General features: G+C 38.9%; 1 protein-coding gene across 7 annotated transcripts in view; it reads right to left on the bottom strand.

The window, feature by feature from the left end:
* rgs3a (regulator of G protein signaling 3a) overlaps positions 1–18,371 on the bottom strand; it is a 116,291-nt gene that overhangs the window by 59,007 nt on the left and 38,913 nt on the right. For all 7 annotated transcript variants that reach the window (XM_086096597.1, XM_086096596.1, XM_086096599.1 and 4 more), the window contains 2 exons: positions 15,721–15,764; positions 127–261 (listed from right to left, as the gene is read on the bottom strand). In XM_086096597.1, the coding sequence (XP_085952723.1) occupies positions 127–261; positions 15,721–15,764 (179 nt within the window). The remainder of the gene's footprint in view (positions 1–126; positions 262–15,720; positions 15,765–18,371) is intronic.

Below are 18,371 nucleotides of genomic sequence, written 5' to 3'. Positions count from 1 at the left end.
CATGTGAATGAGACTGTGCATGCAAATCTATGCGCACACACATGTTCATGTTTTAAACCGCATCCTGTTTTAGGCCGGAAATGAGTCGGGAGAACACTCACTGGACGTGGCCACGAGTGTCCGTACCTGGTCAAAATGTTGAACGGCGGGCTCCCTCCTCTGAAGCTGGAGCTGCTTGTCGATGTTGTCCTTGAGGCACTGGCACACGCGATGCTTCTGCTCGGACGAGTACGCTTCCAGGCTGAGCAGGCAGTCGCACTTCTGAGGGTGGAGAGACAAAGAGAGACAGAGAGAACGAGAGAGGTGAGCAACGAGACGGGCGGAGGATTAAGACGGCATGTGGTTAAATTTGGGTATGAAGTCAAATCTGACTGTATTCAAACAAATACATAAAAGGTGGCTCTATATAAAATGGATTTGTGTTAGGGTTAATAAGGTTAGTAGATTTAGTAGGTTTAGCTGGAACTGAACGGGTTAGGTTAGGTTTAGGGGTTAGTGTTAGTAGGATTAGTGTGATACATAGAATTAGGGTTAGTAGGGTTAGGTTTGGGACTGGTAGGGTTTGGGTTAGGGTTCTTAACCTTGGTGGAGGTACTGAACCCCACCAGTTTCCTATGAGCATTCACCGAACCCTTCTTTATTAAAAAATAAAATATGACATATTTTATTTCAAATTCAAGCCGTAGTTTTAGGGTTTACTGGTGGACAAAATGAAGATGGAGAGTAGCCTTTTCATCGGATCTGACTCTCTTCACCTTGAATTCAGAAAGTGTTGTGTTCTTGTATTCTCCATCTCCATGCATCTTAAGGATTTGTTTTAGGGATGCACGATAATGCTATTTTCAACCGGTACTGATAAACCAATAATTTAGAAAGTGTCAATGTCGATAACCGAAGTCAGCCGATAATTATTTGAAAAATTAACTTGAATACAAAAATACGTTCGAGTCCTATAAGTCTAACATGTACAAATACATTTAAACATTGTGTACAACACCATGAAGTTTATTGATATTTCTGCTTCAAAGACAACCGGTAATTTTGGGTAGACACAGTAAAGAAAGCCCACACTGGCGACTGCCGTGTCGCCATGATGCATCTTCTGTGAACACGAGTTCTCGTGCATTATGACGTCACAAATATGCAACACTAAAATAGACGAAGGCAGGGTTTGAAGAGTTGGGCACAACTTGAGCCACAACCACAGGAGATGGACCAACGTGGCATGTCTATTATTATCGGCGGATTTCTTTATTATCTGGTGTATCTGTTTGACGTAAAATTGGCCGATAATTATCGGCCACCGATATTATCGTGCATCCCTAATTTGTTCCTTTAGTTGTTTTTTTTTTGTCAAAATATGACTTCAATTCCAGTCCTCGAAAGCCCTTATCCAGCCTGTTTTCCTTGTCTCCCTCCTCCAACACACCTAAATCTAATAATAAGGATTATTATGAGGCCTCCGCAGAGCTTGCTGGTGAGTTTGTCATTTGATGTGTGTGTTGGAGCAGGGAAACATGGTTAACATCTTTTTATACGTTTGTAAGAATGTAAAAAAAAAAAAAAAAAGTGATTTATTTTTTTAATCACAGCTTCTTCTTTTTTTGGTCATTTAAGTTAATGCTGAATGTTTTGTTTTCTTCTTAGCCAAATCACCCTTGAAAATAAGATTTTGGTCTGAATAGTTTTTTTATTTTTTATTTTCTGGTAATATAAAAGTTTTGTTTGATCTCATTGGGTAAGTTGTAAAGCTTTATTCACCGCAGCCACATCCGCTGGCTATGGCAAGTCACTGATCCAAATGACTTCAATGCATGCAGACTAACGGCTATGAATTCTGAAATTTGTGCCAAAATTCTAAGGATTCTTTCCTGAAGTAGTTACTTTAGAATTCTGGCACAAATTGCAGTGTGGAACGTCCACCACGGTTGTGGGGGGTTGGAAAATGTCTCATTTCGAATGTGATATGGTACGGCAATTCATATCCCATTGCATGTCCATTTGGGCTCAGTTTTTATGACACAGCAGCCTGGATAGAAGCTCTGGCCGGGCAAAATGTGCAAGCATTAGTGAAATTAGATCATGGCCGGGGCGCACTTGAGACAGAATTTGATATGTGGACCAACAAATCAATAAAGCCCTGCTGGGAAAATGCATGAAAGTACATATTTGACAATCAGCGGTCAAGACGGTGGAACTGGTGGTCTGAGAGCTTTTCATCCACGAGAGTTTAAATTCTCCTGTGGTTGGCATCATGAATCATTTATTGTCTTTTTATGAAACTTCTAATGATGTTATGGCTCCAATTGCTTCTACCACGCCACCAAAAGTGCCATTTAGCTTCACTTTGCATCCCATTGGAAACGGCTTCCAGGCTTTGATGGGAACAATGTCAAACAGAAGAACATGCAGACATCTTGGTGTGCCGCTTCTAGCAAAAACATTTGAGTCCCGACATTTTTGGACATAAGTCGGGATATAAATAGCATCGATTTTTGTTGTTCCAATTTGTGCAAGCCCTCTTGAGATCAACTTCAGGGTTATGTCTCCACGCTCACTGCCCCGCTTAGTAGAGAATCACGATGCCGTTGCTTATTTTCATGTTCCCCGACAACATGGGATTCATCACATCCTGCCTGGTTGCTCCCTGTCCTTTTCAATCACCCTCAATGTCTCATCTGTGAGGATATTCACTAAGTGGAACAAGCAGTGGGCAAAATACACATGAAGAATGTGACTGTATGAGAACAAAAGGATTTTTTTGTGGAGGGCAAACGTGTTAAAACAGACAACAGAAAGCAAAGCATTCATGACATCACAGCGAGATGATGAATTAGCGACGTTGGCAAAGCAGACAGGGATCAGTGTTAATGTTCTATGAAATCCATCACTTAGAGCCAGCCAGTTTAAGACTGTCACAGCACAAAAGGGGCTGATAAATGTTAATCACACATGCATGCACATATAATGTAGCTACTGCACAGTACTTCTTGGATGCTACATACAGTAGTTTGTTGTTTGTTTGTTTGTTTGTTTTTAACTCAAACACTTATGATTTAGTCGTATGGAGACTGCAGACTGGTTTTACTGCATATTTTTTTCTGTCATAAAAAAATATCAGAAACACAGGGGGGAAATTATTCTGAAAAGCAGGAGGAAAAATTACTCAGAAAAACTGGAAAAAAAAATTCTGCAAAAAAAATCTTAGATTTGTTTGGGTAATTTTTCCTCCTGTTTTTCTGAATATCCTCCAGTCTTTAAAAATAAAAACAAACACTGTGTTAAATGGAAAGATTTCTAACAAATAAATCCTACATGAGACAACGGTCTCGCTTGTCGGTAAAATGTCGTTGTTTGCTTTCTTGACGACAGCCAAAATGAATGCCGGCGGAGCAGGTTTCGTCAATAAAATCAACACACTTGATGGGCTTTGTTTTGATTATTTGTTTGTATAACCCCGCCAAAAGGTAAATCTATGCTAAATCACGATACTGTCAAGATCTGTAAGTAAGCCACAAGGATCACTTTGGCTTAGCAGTTTCATCAGAACAGACGGTTTCAAAAAGACACCAGATGCTTTAATAGTTTCCTTTTACGTGTTACTCTGATTGGCCTGTGATTAATGTAACAGATGCAATGGTCACCCAGTGACCTTCGGGGGTTTTGTTCTGAATGCGAATGCTCCTTTCCAAACTGTTTCCAGAAGTTCTTTCCAAGATACAGTAGATGTGTGTTTTTACATTGTTAGTTATAGCAGCATCTCACAGACTTCAGAACTTCAGGCTAAAATGGTGGCTGGAGTCCAGCGTCCAGCTCCTTGTTTGTGACCCCGCTACCAGTCCGCATGAGAAGCTAATGGGGCAAAATCCAATGAATGGCCGCTGGTAACTGCCATGGAAGAGCTAAAAATAAAGGCAGCATAATCAGATTGATGAAAGTGCTCCCTGGTTGAGGGCCTCCTCCCGAGCCATCTGGCGGATGAGTTTTCAGCATGTCACTGCCGCTCACCTACCATGCGTCAGCGCTGATTTGCATACTTTCACTGTCCTGTACAAATTCAAGTCACAAATATGCCAGCTGGACGGTGTTTAATCTTCACGTCAGATGTATGTATGCCTTCAAGGAACCTTTGTTAAATGCCCTTGTTTGCTTTTCTCGACAACAGCCAGAGGAGTCGATCGATACCAATTTCAGTCTCGGTGGTAAACATGCTCAGTTGTAGCCAGAAGCTGATAGATAGACTGCAAGTCAAAACGGGTTTCAGCCTGATTTTCAGTTGGCCGAAATGTGCTTGGTTTCAAGACTTTTTGAATATCTTTAGAAAAATTGTCAGCATGTGATTTAATCAGTATGTTATTTTAGGAAAAAATAGAGAGAAGAAAACTGGTTCAGAGGCTCCAAAGAGACTAGCAGTAACATTAAAAGAGCTTCAAAGATTTCTGGCAAGTACCGGTCAGGTTCTTCAAAAGGCGACAACCATCTCCCCTGTCAGTATATGTCTTTGTTTACCTTCTTCAACAACGGGTCAAATTAATTATTGATGTGCTTTCAGTTTTTTTTTTGATTTTTTGTAACACTCAAACCAAAAGAAGCAACAGCCTCAATAAGGTTATGTTTTGTAAGGCAAACAGACTCTCCAAAATTGAAGAAGAAATTCGGTCAAGCAGGCAGCAGAGAGGCCAAACGTAACATTGAAGGAGTGCACTGGCCGTGGCTGTCCTATATATTATAACAATCTCCCCTGCTGGTAAATGCTCTTGTATGCTTTCTTAAAAACAGCCAGAAGATGTGATTGAAACCAGTTTTGGTCTTGGTGGTATACCAGAAGCCAGAAGCTTGTAAATCTCCGTGGTTGCAGCCTGTCATTAGAGGATGCTAAGGTGCGTTAAGTCATGCTGTGAGGTTTGTCTGCTTGTTTTAAGCCTATAAAGCCTGAACCATGAAATTATATGAGAAAAAAGAGAACATTCGGATTCGTTGAAAATAGATTTATTAGTCATTTTGAATTTTTTTTTATAATTTTTTTTAAATCAAATACCATATACGATTTTGGATTTGTGTCATATTTAATACATTCGTCACAATGTTTTAAATTTGTACATTTATAATGCATGTGTCAAATCATATACGTCAGGGTTTGAATGGGAAAAAAATATTTTACTCGTGAAATAGAGGGCTCAAAATGTCTTGTGTTTAATATGATACATTTGGCTTTATAGGGTTAAACAGTAAATCTTGGAATTCAATCAACCAATCAATCAATCAATCAGTTTATTTAAAGTGCAAAATCACCATGGTATACTGTATATATAAAATTGCTTTCTACTTCGAATGTGGAGAGGTGTTGTTCATATGCCTCCTATAGTCTGGGAGAATATTGACCACAATGGAGGCAAGCCACTGAGTATGAAGGCTGCAAAGCGTGTGTTCACTGGATTTTGCACATCTCGTTTCTGTATGGAGCGTTCATGCCAACCCAACCGTAATTCATGCAAAACGGAGATCTGTATACATTTTATGCCGGAACGGATTTGTGTTTTTGTTTTTTTGCATCAGTGGCGTTTCGTATACTGCCATTGTGGTTACAGTAATTTCTGGACTATAAGGCGCACCCGTTTATAAGCCGCGCTAGCTAAATTTAGGGAATACTCAAGTTTGTTACAAAAATAAGCCGCACCGACTTAATGTTAACACACCAGGTTCCCGCTACTTTCTTTTCCATAATGAGGGAGCAAATTGTCTCGCTCTCGTTCTGTCTCTCCTATTGTATTTGGGCTCACTTGATTTGTTTTGCTCTGCCTGACGCTCTTGCGCCTCCTTTATAGTGCGCCACCATTGTGATCTGATGAATAAGCCACACCTTTGTATTAGCCACAGTGTCGAATGCAAGTGAAAAAAGAAGCGGCTTATATATCCAGAAATTACTGTATTTGTATTATGATAGATATTTATTGAAAATGTTAGTTGAACAGAACGATGCATTAGAGGGGAGCGACAGATAGACGAGAGGATGCAGAGCAAAACAAACACAAGCAAAGATTGGACACTAGCTGTAAGGGCAACAAAGCAAGGCTGTAATAGACATACGCTGCATGGTTGCTTTCTTACTATAGAAGGCTTCGAAAGATTAAAAAAAATATATGCAAAAGCTTGGTGAAAAAACAACACATGGTCACACGAAGAGGCGTCATTCATTGCCCATTAGTCACAGCATGATGACTTGTCGCTCCATCACAATCGGGTTAGTTACAGCACACCACCAGGCCATTGCCTCACAGTCACACAGCAAAGACCATTTGGTGTACCAAAGCATATAAACAAAATGGAATAGTCTCTTTGGGTGCTTGCAGAGCGACACAGCAGGGTATTTAATGTGTCTTGGAACCGTGCCACTCAACGGGTTTAAGAGGCTTCCACTCAAGTGTCATGTTAACAAGAGCTAATGACGCTAAAGCAGCTAGTGGCCTCTTGAAGCCCTCACTAGTGTCGCCAGATGTGGTCTTGCTCTTTTGTCAGGCTCATTCGCTTAAATATCATTTTACTGATTGATTTTGGATTGTATTCCACATAGCATTGAAAAGTATCTGAGGTGAACGATGTTTAAGGTAGCAAAAAGTCAAATCACTCGGCACGTTTCTTGATGTTTTACAACTTTCAGCCCATCATCTCTACATTTTCAAAGCCAGGGCCCTATCGATGAACACAAGATGGATGAGGAGGGAGAGATCAAAAGATAAAAGTAATTGTTATTGTCATCTCTATACCAATCCGTTTTCAAATGGGCTTGAGGCATCCATCATGTGCTTTTGTTTTATGTTGAAGCTCGAGCTAGAAATTGATTTTGAAAGCTTTTGGATCAGAGATTTCAGCTGTTCAAAGTTGGTCACACTCCACTATTACGCGGTTCCAGCCAGACCTACGTGACAAGTTACCTAATCACTTATTTTGACGCTTCACGTCTACGTCTGTCATATCTTAGCAATTAGCATGGCTTCTCCCATTTTCTTCCCATCCTTGTTTTGTGATAACGATACAAATCACAATTGTAGCTTATTCACTGTCATGGAGGCGATGCTTAGTGACTTGTGTTGACACCAGACGCAAAGTGAACTTGCGGCTCTGTATCCTGTTTAGCCACATCAGCTAGCTAGCCGTAGCTCGAAGGGAGCTGGGGCAGCGCACAACAATAGCATGCATATGAACTGTGTAGGCCGAATGGCCAGCAACTTGGCCCGAAAGTATATGCCGCTGTGTCGGTGCTAATGTTAGCCACTGTATTTTTTTTTAACTATCTGGAGCTGACGTTCAGTGACTTAAGTCAGTAACAAAACAGTTGGCAGCTCTGCTACTAATGGAGAAAAAATGCGGACAAATACACAGAAAATCCCTGATAACTTCACTGAGCAGCTGATGGAGCAAAACAAAGCATTTTTCCCCAAACAATTTCCAAAGCAGAGCACAGAATGTAATTTGCCTCAATGCCTTTCCCACACTCTTTCATCTATTTCGAGTTTGTTTGTCCGCCTTTCCACTTCACAGCCTTTCTGTGGTTGGCCTAAAAAAGAAGCAAAGGAGCATGTAGACTGGAATGTTTGGCCCTGGGCCCTTCCTATAGACGTCATCGGTGATGATTAGCACATGATTGACCCAGCTGGGATTCTGCTATTTCAGTTTCTGATCAATGGCATTATTTTTCTATGATATTCACTATCATAACCATTCATTCAGTTCACATGATTATTCCAGTGACACTTTTATTGCACAAGAAGGAATGTATCATTTTTTATGCCAGAGATCTTTTTTACATTGTTCAAAATTATTGCTAAAGTAATATTGACCGTTTAACCAGGCGAATCCTGAATCAACTCAATTGGGTTACTAAGAAAACAAAAAACCCGTCATAGTCCCAAAATAAAAAATGTAATATGATCACGATGACTTATATAAGGTAATAGAATGCACTTACTGTATATAGTGCTACACCGTGCAGTATGTTTTCATTCACAAGGGATTGTCTCAAAACCTTGTGCCAAGTAGCCAGTATTATTTATTTATTTTGGTTGAAGAATTTGAACATTTTGCTATTACCGTCCACTTGCATTGGGGCAAATCTGTCACAAAGTGCATAACTTATGATTTCCTACTAAATTGTCACATTGCTGTATAATGACATTCTATTCATATCGCCGGCGTTGGGCCAGACCCTCCTGTGTCATAATTTGGTCAATTTAATATTTTTTCACAAACTTATACTATTGGTCAGTCTACACGTGCAAGTGGTATTTTTTTTTTACCAATTAATGACCAATCTTAAAAGTTGAAAGCGGCTTTGCTTCTTTGACAACACAATGTTTATGGTTGAACAAACATACCGTTTTTGCGATCTCCTAATGAGGGATTCTTTTGGAGGTACAAGGATTTGTCTCGACACCAGCAATATGATATTCGTAATTTAGAACTGGTCTCTCATGTTAAATTGTTAAAAGCAAAGACACTATAGAATGCATGCGCCTCCATTCAGTCAATGTACTCATCTGTGTGATTAAGCAGAACATTCGACATTTCCTCAGCCATTAGCAATTCTGCTGGGCCACTTACACAATCATGGTAACAATGGGGATTTCTGGGAATACGAATACACAGTATTCTTACTTACACGGAGAGGCCTCCAACATAAACACATTACATAAATTATTACTACCCACAGGTTACAATAGTTATTGATATTTCATTATAATTTAATTTTTTTTAAATTATTTTTCGTTTTACTTTGTATAGTTTTTTAAAATTTATTTACTTTTACTACTCTTCTACTAAGTTTTTAGAGCAGGTATGTTAGTTTTATTTTTCAAAAATGCTTCATTTTTGTTTAGTTTTTATTAGTTCTAGTATTAGTTTTAGCTTTTTTAAAGGTGTATTTGTGGAGTGCGAGATTAGAAAAGGTCACTAAGTATTAAAGTAAAGTACAATAATCAAATGACCTTCTTTCTTCTGTACAGCCATACACTAATACCGAAATAAATACTCCGAAATCTCCCATATGAAAATAAAGGACATTTTTCGCTTTAATTATAGTTAGCTTTGGTTCGTTTTATAAATATAAAATGTAGTTTCAGTTCCTTATTGTTTTTTAAAAGCTTGCTTTATTTTGTTGACAAAAATGTTGGTTGGAGGTATTTTAGTCCATGACACATATGACACATACATCAAAAACATGCTGCGATCCAAACATCATTTTATCTCTATGAGCTCCACTTACATCTGCAGTGTCAGAAAGCAGGTGTTGCTCGAGAGAGTTGCCCTCCCTGGACAACCACTTCTTGGGCACTGTGCGGTCAGCCAAGTTCCCCATGACTACTTGCTCTAACAAGCCGGTGATGACCCTCCCGCTTCGGACGCTGATCTCAAAGGCGGCACACGTCTTACCTCACCGTGTTCTCGCTGGTTTACCTATGGGGCCCCTATCTCTACTTTCTCTCCTCCTGCGTCACTGACACACTTACACACACTTGACTTTCCACAGACCAGCCCACTTTCTTCCCGTAGACACACACATTTTTCTTTCACAAGTAAATCTGGGTTAGATCCGTTCCGTTTTAAGCACCTGCTAAAATAAGGTGACCTCCCGCTTAGCAGAGCACACAAAAGATAGAAGGAGAACAGACCAAATTCAGGAGGGAATCGTTTCTCTTCCCGTCCCGTTTTTTGGACCAGGTAACACAATTCAAACAAGAACATGTTTAAGGGTTAGGGTCCTCAATTATACTGCTTGCTAGCAGCATAATTGAGAATTTGGTCACATAAGAAAAAGGGGAGTCAAAGTCAACAAGTGTATCATAATTTTATGCACGAACAGACTTAATCAGGCAGCAGCTTTGTGTGTCTATGTCAGGGGTTCTTAACCTTTTTTACCTTGGGGCCCAAATCTAAATCTAGTTAAGGTTTATAAAATCATTATCAAATAACATGATACAATCAATGAAATTTATTTATGTGTTAACACCCAATAAGATGCCCAACAAGCCGGAATCAATTTCTTAGGGGAAAAAAAGCACAAATATCTTTACTAAATAAGAATGCACGAAGCGCCTCTCGCTGTTCAACATTCAACAAAGAAACGGTGAGTAATTCTGCGAGAACAGAAATAATTGCAGCGTCCATTCGTCTATGGGTGTATTCAGATCAGAAAAGTCCTTAAGTACGCTTGTTTGGTCCGGACCTAAAACGGACTTTATTTGATTGTTTTTTTTTTCGTTTGGTGCGGTTCACTGTGCTTTTTGCAAGCGGACTATATTGCGTAATCACGCCGACCCGCGTGACGATCTGTGCTCCCATTGGACAAAATTGACAAGGGCCGAACGCTTAACAAAACCCGGAAATACAAGAAAACATGAAATTCCGACGTGCTGCATGACTTCCCTGCATATTTTTGGCATCATTTGCGAGCGTCAAGAGCAGCTCATTCAACGGAAGTTCCGCGACGCTGTTTCTAATTTTGGAACACCGTCGTCGATTGCGTGCAGTAACCCGAAGGAGCCATTGCGCTTGGCTGCCCCGCCCCACAATATGCTGTCAGCAGCGTGGCTAAACAGAATACGGAGAATTATGAATGAATTTAGCACAATACTAACAGGCAATATTACAGATAGCTTTTTCTACACGGGAGGAAATATTTGGTTTAAAAAAAAAAAAAAGCCCTGCTAGACGTGTACAAAGCCTGCGTTACATAACTGAAATTACTTTGCGACCCACTAGATGGCGCTCGCGGCCCAACCTAATGGTTAAGAATCACTGGACTATGTCAGGGGTGTTTTTCTTACATTTCTTAACCTTTCATTTACTAAAACCAAACCATTGATGCAAGTAAAGAAATGCAAAGCATATATTGTCCCCGAACTGAGCAGAATCAGAATCAGAAGCGAAATCAGATTAATCTGTACTAAGCTAACACAAAAAAATATGTAGTTTGGACACCCCTCGTCCATTTGGACTGTATTAACCACACGTCATGCTGAAATCAAAAAGCTGACTCTTTCTTCCTTCCTTTTGCCAATTCTCTATCTGCATGTGTATGTTTGTGTTTTTGTGTGCGTGACCTCTTACAAACACCTCCAGCATTGCCGTAAACACAAACACTGAGGTGAGGGGTCATGGTCGCTCAAGTACTTTAAACTTCCATTTTTGTCCGGGCCAAACGACTCAACAGGCTGTCTATTTAAGGACCCCTTCACGCTCTCTCTCGACATATTTCCCTCACGCGGCTTTGCTTCGCACACCATCTGTCAGCACTTCTCGTGAAGATTCTGTCACCGCTCAGAGATTAACGAACGCTGCCGTAGGTTGATGAGACAAGAGGAGGGATAAAGCAGGTCCTTCTCAAACAGCACTTGTCAGAGACAACATCACTAACCACCGCATGACATATGGGCTGTTTGCCTCTGGAGCTGTGAGATGAACTGCTGACTCAATGAATGGATGACTGTGTACATGATAGCGATAAGCACCACAGCGGGAATCAAAGAAGAGGCGATAACAACATAAACCTTACCTGAACACTCAAACAACAGAAGCTACTGCAAAGGCAGAGCATTTTAAAGCAACATTACGCAACCACTTGACGACCAGCTTCACAAATGTCTTAGAGGTAGCCTATAGGGATGTAACGATATCGGCAATATCGTGATATCGCAATATTAAAAGTGCCACGATATCGACGTCGTCATGTCACAATATTAAAAGCAAGCACATCTGTAAAAAGGCAAGGTTGTATACCATTTGTGAAGTCCTAGCACCCTCTGGTGATTAGTTCAATAGTGCAGTTTAATTTGAATTAGGAATGTTTTGTCATTGCTGCAGTTAGCACTCCCATAAATCAGTCATACAAGCTAATATTTTTCATAACATCTCAGTCGAAAACATTACTTTTCGACCGCTTCAGCTGAACGCAGCATTGTGAATTATTTAGACCATAATATTTTGTGCCGCTAAGCCAATAAGAGCACGACAATAACATGACATGGCATGACAAGGCCAAGCCTATTTCTTTGTCAGTTGTTTTTATGTATAAAAACATAATATTGTCCTTTTTCCCCAATATGAGCTTTATTTTTTTGTTTTGTTTACAATATCATGACATTTTATAGAGTATCGTTAGCTTTTTTTTATATTATCGTATCATGAGGTTCATATCATGATATTTATTGTATTGTGATATTTGGATATTGTTACATCCCTTTTGCTTACACAATTATTCCGTCAGTAAAGCTACATTATGCATATCACGCCTCTGTAATTCTTCCCCAAAGACACAAATAATACACGTAGAAGCTTTAACACAGTTTAGCTGGAGCAGAGCATTGTACTGATTGAACTGCTTTTAGACCACCAAGAATCACATGTTCTTCGTTTATCAAAAAAGACAAATTACTCTGTGTCAAATGTGTGCCTTTTTCTGTACAAGGTACAATGTACAATAAGGCCTTGAAAAAAATCTAGATGCTAAAAAAAAACACAACAGGACCATATTTATTTGATTCTTATGTTTTATAGCTAGCAGATGATTTTACCGGCGGCCGCAGAGACACCTAGGGGTCACTCGGGAAAATTCCAAGAATTTGGAAGTCTGCCTTTGTCCTTCCGTTATTGAAAGGGGTGACCCTGGTGTTTTTGAACACCAGCCCTCGATCAAATTAGTCACCACTGGCTGAAATCCTTGACTGTCTTGTGAGTGATCAACTAAAGGAGTTTTTATACACCAATTATATTTCATCACCATATCAATCAGATTTCAGAAAAGGGCAAAGCACTGTCACAACTGCGCTGAAAATGGCAAATGACCTTTCTTTAGCACTTGACAGGAAACAACACCGTGTTGCAATTTTTATTGATGTGTCAGAAGCATTTGACACCATGTTGTTTTAAAACTTCTCAGAAGAAGCTGTTGCCTGGTTTTGCTACTATCTTGATGGTGTACGCTCACATAATATATCTGTTCACAAGGTGTGCTGCAGGGTTCCAAGCTAGGTCCACTTTTATTTATCATTTATGTGAACAATTTTGGCCGAAATGTGTCAAATGCAGCACTCCAACCTTTTTTTTAACCTGTTTCTCGCCACAGCACAGTTGGTTGATACTGCCTACTTTGCCTCTTTGAGGTTCATTACAAATTGTAAAGTTCTGTCTCACCATTGTGAGTTGTGATCTAGGCTGAATGACCTGTGTTGACAACCCGCAGGGTGTCGGCTCAATCACTGGCACACCCTTATTTTTTAAGGCAATTCCTGGTCTGGTCTCAGATTAAAATTGGGAGAAGGTGCTTTTGGGTACGCTGCCCCTTCAGCCTGGAATTTGTTTCACAGATGACCTAAATGGTTTTTTTTTTACGTTTTTGAATCTAGAATGAAAGACATGGAAGCCCTTTCTACAGAATTTCAGTATTTTAGTTTTGCTGTTTGAACAATTAATTCTTAGATATGACTTATAAACGGTTAAATCAGAAATTTTGTGCTTGCAAAATGTACTTTGTCTCTCTTTGTATGTCTGTAATTTTGTGTTTTTGCTGTTGCCAATCTTGGCAGGGTCTCTCTTGAAACAGAGGTTTTTAATCTTAATGGGAGGAACTTGGTTACATAAAGGTTAAATAAATAAATAAAAGACACAGCTTGCAACTCTCCAATCATCGCAAACTTATTTATAGAGCACTTTAAAAGTTGTAGACAACCACGACAACAAGCAGTCTATTAAATAATAATATATAAAAATCTGACGTAATGAGATTCAAGTATATATTATCATAAATATATTATAAATAGAGGCTGCAAACAGCTCTAGCAGAGCATTTTCAAGCAATATTATCTAACAATTTGACCAGCTAGAAGACATTAGGGTGGTAGAAACGTACTGCCCAAAAACGACCACCTCGTATCCTAGCAAACATCGCAACTCCATTACTTTCTAATAATTATATTCCTTGAGGGTACCATGAAAGTAGGTTACTGTATTTCCTCCTCTCTAATTGACAGCATGCCTCAATTCATCACATAGTGTGCCGTCCATTTGAATATATAAACACCTTATGTCAATTAAATTTAAATAAATTAAATAAATGGTTCAATTTAGGTCAAAATTGAAATATGTGCTAATCTTCTATTTTGGGGTCATATTTCTATAACCGACTCCAGAGGAGTCAGTGACTCGCTAGTCATGACCTTCACCTTACGTTACTGAATAGTAATTCAGTTCATCAATTCCATGACATTAACTCTTGTGCTAGTAGTGGTGCTAATGTGGTTATAACGAGATCAACATGAGGAATTCACATTTTGAATTGACAGGTTGTTATACTTTGTGTGCTAGCCTCATTAGCGCTAGTTTTCGGTTAACACAAGGGTTGGTGCTGATGCCTCTCTCTGCAGTTGTGGGGAGGGGGAAAAAGTCATTATTTCCAGTTATGCTAGCATTTTGGGGGCATTCTGGATGCAACATTCCAATTCCACGCTGTTACGATAACATGTCTAATCAAATTGTGCCATTGGCCTTCTCCTGCTGTCCCATGCTGTCCCACGTAAGAGCTTGCTATTTATATATTCTTTCCTAATTGGATGGAGTGAAAGCTATGTAGCCACTTCCTTTCTCTTTTTCCAGCCTGTGGGACAGATAGCAAAACTCCTCTTGATCTGTATGGAATCTCGGGCACAAAAAAAAAGCAGGGGGAGCCTTTAAAACATTCATAAGATGCTAAAGAGGTTTTGCAGCATGTTGTGTAGTGTATGTGTGCAGCGGCAAAAGTTGGAGAAAATGCAAGTTGTAAGCAACACAAGTGTCGTGATGCTAAGGCGCTTTGTATCCTTCAATGATTCTATGATGAATATAATTCCCTTTACACACAGTTGTTTTCCACACATTATTGGACATAACATTTGCGAAAGTGGTATAAACATAATTTGGGCATTTTTAATAACTTAAAAGTTTGCTTGAAAAAATATAGTGAATAATTGCACAGGTTTCACTTTGATCAAGAAACCCCAGAAAACCAGTCAGTACTGACTGGTAGAAAACAGTCAGAATCCCCCCCCAATAAAACAAAACTGCACCTAAGTCTAAGACACATCTGTGCACTAATCGTGGTGTCTGGTCAGCATCTTGATATGGCACACCTGTGATGTGGGATGGATGCTCTCGGCAAAGGAGAAGTGCTCACTAACTATCACAGATTTGTGAACCAATAAGATTGCTTTGTGAACAATATTTGAGTGAAATGGTGATGCCGTGTATGTGGGAGAAGTTTTAGATCTTTGAGTTCATCTCATATGGGCGCAAACACAAAAGGTTTGCGTTTATATTTTTGTTGAGTATATTTCTCGATTTTGAATTTTTGCTCCAACCCATGCTAAATCAATGCTGCTGAGAACTAAATGATCAAAGGTACAAAAGCCACTAGAGAATACCTTCTTTTTTTTTCTTTTTTTTAACAATGACTTCAACTACCACTTCTGTTTTCTTCCCGCACTCTAGCTGACTTCTTTTTGACCCACAGTGCAGATGTTTTGAACGTGACAGCTACACAAGAGGAAAAGGCATTTTCATTAAACTCTGCTAATCTGCGTGTCTTACCAATAATGTGATTAACGGCCAACTCTATTGGCTCAGCGTCAGTACACACAATCACAAACACACACATAGATGCATGCACACATACACACTGGTAAATGAGGGTCTTACCTCGGTCATGTGAATAAGGTAGAATCGGAGTTCTTCAGCATAATCTGTAGGGGGGGAGAAAAAACAACACCTTAATACCGCCTTTCATACTCTATTGGTATGATTATTACTACAAATAACATTCTTTGAATCGTGACCTACATTGTCAAATATGCTGTCGCTTAATTGTGTTGTATTCGTAAACAAATAAATGCCTCACCTCAAATATAAACCTCACTTTTCCCTTCAGAAAGAAAAGCCAGGTGTAGCTGCAGTTACCGTTACTATAGGCATGTTAACAAGTGGTACAGTAATGTGAAAAATTAAAGACCTCCACTCCAATAAAATCATTCAAATGAGCGAATGCACTTCAGAAATACCCAACCAATGTGTTATATGAAGAAACACAAAAGAAGTACTATCTTCACCCTTCACCTCGATTAATTGCTTGTTGTGATGTATTTGTAACAAATAAAGGCCTCACCTCAAATAAAAACCACCCTTTTCTCAGAAAGAAAAAACAGGTAGCTGCAGTTACCTTTACTACAGACATGTTTTCAACAAGAGGTACAGTAGTACGAAAAAATAAAGACCTCCCTTCCAATAAAATCATTCAAATAAGTGACTGCACTTCAGTAAATAACACTCACGTCATGCGCTATATGAAGAAATAAAAAAAATAAAAACTAGCTCTACCCTTATACAAGCAGTTAAAAATAAAGGCCTTCTCTCAGATAAAAAATAATTGAAGTAAGTGTCATGTACTCACTGCAGTGGCGTCAAAGAACAACCCTAACACCTAGTCACTATCCTATGAGTATTCATCAGGGAACAAAATTAAGGCCTCCTCTAAAAAAAATTAAGTTAAGTAAGCGTGACTGCAGATGACTAAATACAAGTACACAGCTTCTATATGAAGAAAAAAAAGGTAGCTCTACTCAAGCATTTGTCAGGAAAATAATAAAGGCCTCCTCTCAAATAAATTAATTCAAATAAACGACTGGTACTCTCTGCAGATGGGTAAATACACACCCCAAACAACTATATGATGAAATAAAGAATACCAGTACACAAGTATTTGTCAGAAAAAATGAAGGCCTCCTCTCCAATAAATCCATTCAAATGCGCATCTAGTACTCACTATTGCAGAGTAAAAACTGTGTACAACACCAGGCCACATACGGAGAAATAAAAAAATAAATGAATTCAGATAAGCACCTGCTGTAATAGGTAAATACTAAATACACAACCGCAAGCCATGCATGTATGAAGAAGGCGTTATTCCCGACGTCAACCAGCAGAGGTCACTATTGTATATTTTTCCACAGCTACAATAGTTCGGTTGGCTTTTTTTTTTTTATTCATGAGAGCGGCAAAATATTAGAAACACCTCAATAATTATAATTATATGCACAATTGGCTGAAAATCCATTAGAAAACTTAATTGACAGCTGAATGTTTCTGCTTACAGATTGTTCCTAAAGCTCATTGTTTCCCATGCTCTTTAACATTTAAGTATCGTGTCAACAGGAACGCAGGACAGCTGTTGCATTGAACTTGTCCTGGCTGGCTCTTTTGTGTGTGTGTGCGCACACATACACATACACTTACACATTAACACACAAAAACAGTTGAAACAAACACAATCCCCCACTGGCGCCTCTTTCCTGGCTGACGCTGCCGAAGCAAAAAAACAATGACAAGCAGGCAGCAGGGCGGCGATGTGTGGCTGTGACTGTGTCCGCTTATGACAACACACACATCCACACACAGACACACACACACACACACACACACACACACATATATATATATATATATACAATGTGAGGAGCAAACCTGAATGTGACCCTTGATGACCTCAGATGATGTGACAAGTGACCTCAGATTGACATAACTACTAATTACTTTTACAGTGCAAAAACACTGCCCGAAGCAATAAAATGTCTACACTCAACATAATTTGATTTAATGTAATTGAAATTAAGGCAACATGAATTGGATTTCATTAAATTATGTTTTAATCAAATTTAATTCAATTTCATTTTTGTTTTGTTTAATTATATTTTTTCATTTTTATTTTAAGACATTTTTTTTTCGCAATTTATTTTTTGTATGCAACTAACATAAATCTATTTATATATTTTTTAATGATTGCATTATATTTCATGTTTTTTTTTCAATCCAAAAATAATTTATTTTATAGACAATCAACATAAATTATTTAAAAGTTTACGTTTTCTGTGTTGTATTTTATTTTCAACCGGCATGAATAATTTTTTATTAGGCATTTTATTTGATTTTATATTTACAAAAAAATATTTTTAATTATTTCAAGTAATTTTATTTCACTCACCCCCACCTCATTGCCTCCACTTAGTCCAATAGAATATCATGCCCCAAAGATTTTGGACAGTGTGACACTCATAATAAGGATTTGTGACAAGTCAAAACAATAGAGTACAAAGTAATACAATGGTGTCCAGTATTATCCATGTGAAACAATGTGCTGCTTGGAAGGGGGAAAAAACAAGATGGTGGAGCTACAAGTATATTACTGGCTGCTGTGCATGTCTATACTACAGACAAATATTTAGAGTGAGTCCTGACATGAGGCTGTCATTGGCTGCAGCCAAGTTTACGGAGTGCACTGGCACAGGAGGTGACTGTTT

Source organism: Leptonotus elevatus, chromosome 15 (genome assembly GCF_054856555.1).
Source record: "Leptonotus elevatus isolate MCC_2025b chromosome 15, RoL_Lele_1.0, whole genome shotgun sequence".
In the NCBI taxonomy this organism is placed as follows: domain Eukaryota; kingdom Metazoa; phylum Chordata; class Actinopteri; order Syngnathiformes; family Syngnathidae; genus Leptonotus; species Leptonotus elevatus.
Note: the sequence above shows the minus strand (reverse complement) of the source record. Positions and strands in the feature narration are given on the sequence as shown.